The sequence below is a fragment of the Echeneis naucrates genome, chromosome 11 (assembly GCF_900963305.1).
Source record: "Echeneis naucrates chromosome 11, fEcheNa1.1, whole genome shotgun sequence".
Classification (NCBI taxonomy): domain Eukaryota; kingdom Metazoa; phylum Chordata; class Actinopteri; order Carangiformes; family Echeneidae; genus Echeneis; species Echeneis naucrates.
Window position 1 is genome coordinate 18,684,332 of NC_042521.1, and position 4,852 is coordinate 18,689,183.

The 4,852-nt window shown below is 41.0% G+C and overlaps 1 protein-coding gene across 1 annotated transcript in view; it reads right to left on the reverse strand.

The window, feature by feature from the left end:
- The window catches only part of bag6l (BCL2 associated athanogene 6, like), a 25,026-nt gene extending 20,333 nt beyond the window's left edge, over positions 1-4,693 (reverse strand). Inside the window, exons 1-7 of the mRNA XM_029514205.1 lie at positions 4,389-4,693; positions 4,122-4,206; positions 3,904-4,021; positions 3,043-3,257; positions 2,884-2,955; positions 2,684-2,806; positions 923-1,110 (exon numbers count right to left, since the gene is read on the reverse strand). Of these exons, the coding sequence (XP_029370065.1) occupies positions 923-1,110; positions 2,684-2,806; positions 2,884-2,955; positions 3,043-3,257; positions 3,904-4,021; positions 4,122-4,202 (797 nt within the window). The 5' untranslated portion in view covers positions 4,203-4,206; positions 4,389-4,693. The remainder of the gene's footprint in view (positions 1-922; positions 1,111-2,683; positions 2,807-2,883; positions 2,956-3,042; positions 3,258-3,903; positions 4,022-4,121; positions 4,207-4,388) is intronic.
- Positions 4,694-4,852: the final 159 nt, after the last annotated feature.

The window sequence follows — 4,852 nt, forward strand, 5'->3', positions numbered from 1 at the left end:
CTCATCAGAAAGAGGACTTGGGACCACTGAGCAACAGACCAGTTCTTTTTGTCTTTAGCCCAGGTAAGACGCTTCTGATGTTGTTCAGGAGCGGTTTGATAAGAGGAATATGACATTTGAAGCCGATTTGCAGGATCCGTCTGTGGGTGGTGGCTCTTGATGTTCTAACTTCAGCCTCAGTCCACTCCTTGTGAAGTTCCTCCACACTTTTGAATGGCCTTTTCCTGACAATCCTCTCTAGACTCCGGTCATCCCTGCGGCTTGTGCACCTTTTTCTTCCACACTTTTCCCTTCCAGCTAACTTTCTATTAATGTTCTTTGATGAAGCACTTTGAGAACATCCAACCTCTTTTGCAATTTTTGAGGCTTTGCCTCGTTGTGGAGGGTGTCAATGATGGTTTTCTGCACAACTATCAGGTCAGCAGTCTTCCCCACAATTGTGAATTCTACTGAACCAGACAGAGACAATTTAAAGACTCAGGAACCCTTCACAGGTGTTTTGGATTAATTAGCTGATGAGCATGTGACACTTTGAGCCTATAGTATTGAACCTTTTCCAAATATTCTCATTTTCTGAGATTTGGAATTTGGGGTTTTCAAAAACTGTAAGCCATGATCATCACGATTATAACAAACAAAGCCTTGACTCCTTACTTGGCATGTACTGAGTTTATATCACATTTGAAGTTGAATTGCTGACTTGAATGAACTTTTGCACAACATTCTAATTTTTTGAGTTTCACTTGTCTGTTGAGAGCTACTGAAAAAAAAAAAAAAAAAAACTTTGTGCAATCATAATGACAAGAAAAAAACTCTTAATTCTTTAAATGCCATACCATAGTTCTTTGCTGCTACAATATTTAAAAGCATGTTACATGTTAATACCAGGTGATAATAAGAGGCCATTTGGGCTCTGACTAACTTGGGCCCTGTGCTTGCCGCTCCCTCAGTTTGGGTGGAGGTAGAGGATGATGGAGCAGGAGAAGGGCTGGTGTCCATAAGTTGTGTTACTGCAGCTTCCCCAGTGGAGCAGGAAGACAATGATGGTGGGGAAAAAGAGGAGTGAGGTTCTTCTGGCTCTGGCTGGGAGCTGCCGTCATTGGAAACCCCCTACAAAACAAAAAGAATGAGAATGAGTGAGGAGTAAGCAGAATGTATCAGTTCACCAGATCACTCACTTCCTCCTCTAAATTGTCTGATTTTGTCTCAGAGGAACTGAAGATTCAACAGGATGCAATATCCACATAACATCAGTCAGGAGGACCAATGGTCTAACGAGTCCAAGGATATGATGCGACTGTTCAAGCTGCTGAAATACCACAGTCTACATCTATGCGGTTTTGAACTGTCATGTTGAATTATTTGTTACAGCTCCTTTGTGTGAGCTGCCTTTACTGTGGAGGTGTACTATGTGTTATATCTTCTAGTTTCATGATACATGTCCAAACTCTTCCCATGTAAATTAGTTTAAAGCTAGAAGTGGTGCAAATTATGTTGAAAGCTGCACATGTATGAGGACTAAAGTATACATTACTCATTAAATATATGCCAAAATAAAAAATTGAACGCACAAAGAAATTAAAACTAATAAAAGCTTCTTGCATTTATTTACCTATTAATGTGTTATTTTGTGTTTATTTGCTTATATGTGTATTCACGTATATGTTTATTTATCTATTTATTAAATCATTTATCTTCTACCACTTATTCATTGCCAGGTCACACGGGGTGCTGGAACCAATCCCAGCTTACATTGGAAGAGGGCAGGGTAAACCCTGGACAGGGCCAACAAAGACGAATAACCACTCACACTCAGACCTACAGGCAATTTAGAGTCACCAATTAACGTAAACATGCATGTCTTCGGACGGTGGGAGAAAACCCGCACAAGGACAACATGCAAATTCTGCACAGAAACTCTACACCAAACCCGCAACCTAAGTGAGGCAACAGCGCCACCCATGATGCCACTGTGCTGTCTCTTTGTGTAGTTATTTCTAAATAATAAAGTTCTTTGTTTGTCTACATATATACATATATGCTTTTTTTTCCCCCTATATGTTAGTTAGGTGGGCAGTTTAACCTCAGACTTGCTGGATTCATAATAGCCAGTGCTCGAATTTACTCCTTTTTGTAAATATTTTTAGATATCACTAATCATTGATTAGTTGCCAATCTCCAAATTACTCCTCCTAGTGCACAACACATTAAATAGTAACTTTTATTATTTTGTCCCAAAAATTATGTTTTTTTTTTTCAATAAAATAAAAAAAAAAAAAAAACATAATTTAGATTTTTTTTTTTTTAAATAGCTCGGGAAGAGAAAAAAAACCCCACATTAAGAAAGTCATAGTGACGCAAGTCTGAGGATAAACTATCCTGGCTGTTCTAATTTGTCTGGGTAGATTATATTACATATCCAGCAGTGTTCCTGTCACCAGTGTTATCATCTGCAATGTCACACACTCATCAAGTCCACAGAGCCAAACTGTGACTACCATATCGTGTCACTGTTCCTTATATCCTCTCTGTCTAGATCTCCAGTTTAAGTAACTCAACATCCCCTAACTGTTTTTAATACTGACACTTCCTGTTTATCTTAACACGTGTCCTCTATGACTCATCAAGCTAAGCTATGTAACAACAGTGTTGTTGCAATGCGAAAGCAATGTGTATACTGGACCTCCAGTCTGTAGATGAGAGAGCGAGCGTCTCGGAGCAGGTTCTCAGCCAGCTGCAGCCTAATCCTGGGCTCACTGTGCACCGACTGGTCCAGGTTGATCTGCACATCCACAGAGCTGTTGCTCTGAACACACAGACATGTCAGCTTCACAGCAAGAGTGAGAAAGCTGGGTGAGACATGAGTAACTGATGAACCTTTACCCCAGAGCTAGTGCTGACCCTGGCATTTCTCCCAGCTTCGCTGACTCCAGACATCATCTGCTGAACTGACATCTACGAAATAAATCCCAGCATGAAACTGTTCTTCTCTTTTGAAAAGTACAATGAGGTTTTGGACTATGTGCAGCAGCTTCTTTTCACCTGCATCTGCTGAGGGTCCATGATGTTGACAGGCAAGTTAAATGTCCCCAGCATCACATAGCTGTTAGAATTGCGATCATGTGGTGCACCTTGGGAGGAGGTGTGGCTGCCACTACTCTCTGCCCCACTGGTGGAAACACCTGCACCCCCAGAGCCAGACATGGAGGCTTGAGGTGGGGCACGTTCCACCAGATGGATCACCTTCCCATCTACGTCTGAGGGACAAAATTGACTCAATTAAATACTTTGAGATACTTGATGCTGAAGTATGAATTTCTATTTCTGTTGATATAGTTTGAATACCATATCACTATTTGATATATATAACCTATAACAGTAATGCGCCAACATATTTCATATTTTCTCACTCAGATCAAATGTATTAATATAGCACCAAATCATACCAAAGTTGCATCAAGGCACTTTACCTATAGAGCAGATCTAGACCAAACTCTTTATAAATTTATTTAAAAAGAGATTCAACAGATCCTCCCACAAGCAAGCACTTGGTGACAGCAGCAAGGAAAAACTTCCTTTAAGAGGCAGAAACCTGGGAAGAACCAGGCTCAGGAGGGGGGCGGCCATCAGCTCAGCTCAGCTGTTTTATTTCAATTCATGTTCCTTTTGAACTGTTCAAAACAATTACTTCAAAAATAAGACGTCAGTTTCCTCTTGTGTTTTACTATGTCCAAGTGCCTGCTGTGGAAAAGTTAGCTCCACTTGACAATAACAGCGCTACATCTATCTCAACAGGCTGACCACACACATGGTCTGACAATGCTGAGGTGGCAAAATTTAACTTCCCTCTGAAAATTACACAACCACACTCACCGATCATCCCACACAGTCTACCTTACTCACTGTACTTATTCAGAGTCCTGTCATCCTGCAGCACCCTGCCCTGGTAGATGAGCCTCTGTTTGTCCACTGGGATCTCCACTGACGAGGCGATGTGCTCTTTAAACTGCTTCACTGTCAGCTAGGGGCAAAACACAGCACAATATGTATCGTTGAAACGTGAAGGAAAAGGAAGAGGGAGTCGAAACAGAGCAGTATTAAAATCAGAGTAAGAGCATTACCTCGCCTCTGACTTTGTAGCTCCGGCTCTGGGAGTCTAGAGTCTTCACGGTGACTTCTATCATGTGACTGGACTCTGCCATATTTCTGGATGTGTGAAATAATAAAGTTAGAGCTTGAAATTGAGCCTCTCTGTACTGTTGTGCATCAGGAACAGATACAAAATAAGAATTTGGGGAAAAGAGAACCCAAGCTGTAGCTATGTCATAGAGCTAGTCATCTTTATCTGGCGTCCAGCTAATAAACACGGTAAAATAATTAAACGGCACCTGTTTTCACACAGCTCCAGAGCCTTGTTGTTGTTATTAGCTTGCTAGCAAGTTAAGGTTAGCTAATCCCAGTAACCTAGAGGCTAAGAACAATAACAGGATAAACCCCCGGGGTTGATAACTGTCCACGTTCAGAAGGAAAACCGGACAGACGCACTACTTTAAATTTCAAATGTACTGCCACAGCCGGGACAAAGAAAAACCGTGACTTTTATTCAGAGTTTGCGTAGTAAGGTTGATCTGTTTGCGAGCTACCTTAAATAAACCCCTAAGTGAACCGCTGCGCTGATTGCAACGTCTTAGGACCTCAATGACGTCAACAAGAAGCACCCGTTTCATGCCTGAGCGCATTTGTTTCGCGAATAGTTTGGTCATTTTAGATGTAAACAATTTTTTTAAATGGTTTGAATTTAAGATGTTAATAGGTAAAATGTTCACCACTAAGGCTAATTCTATATTTTTTA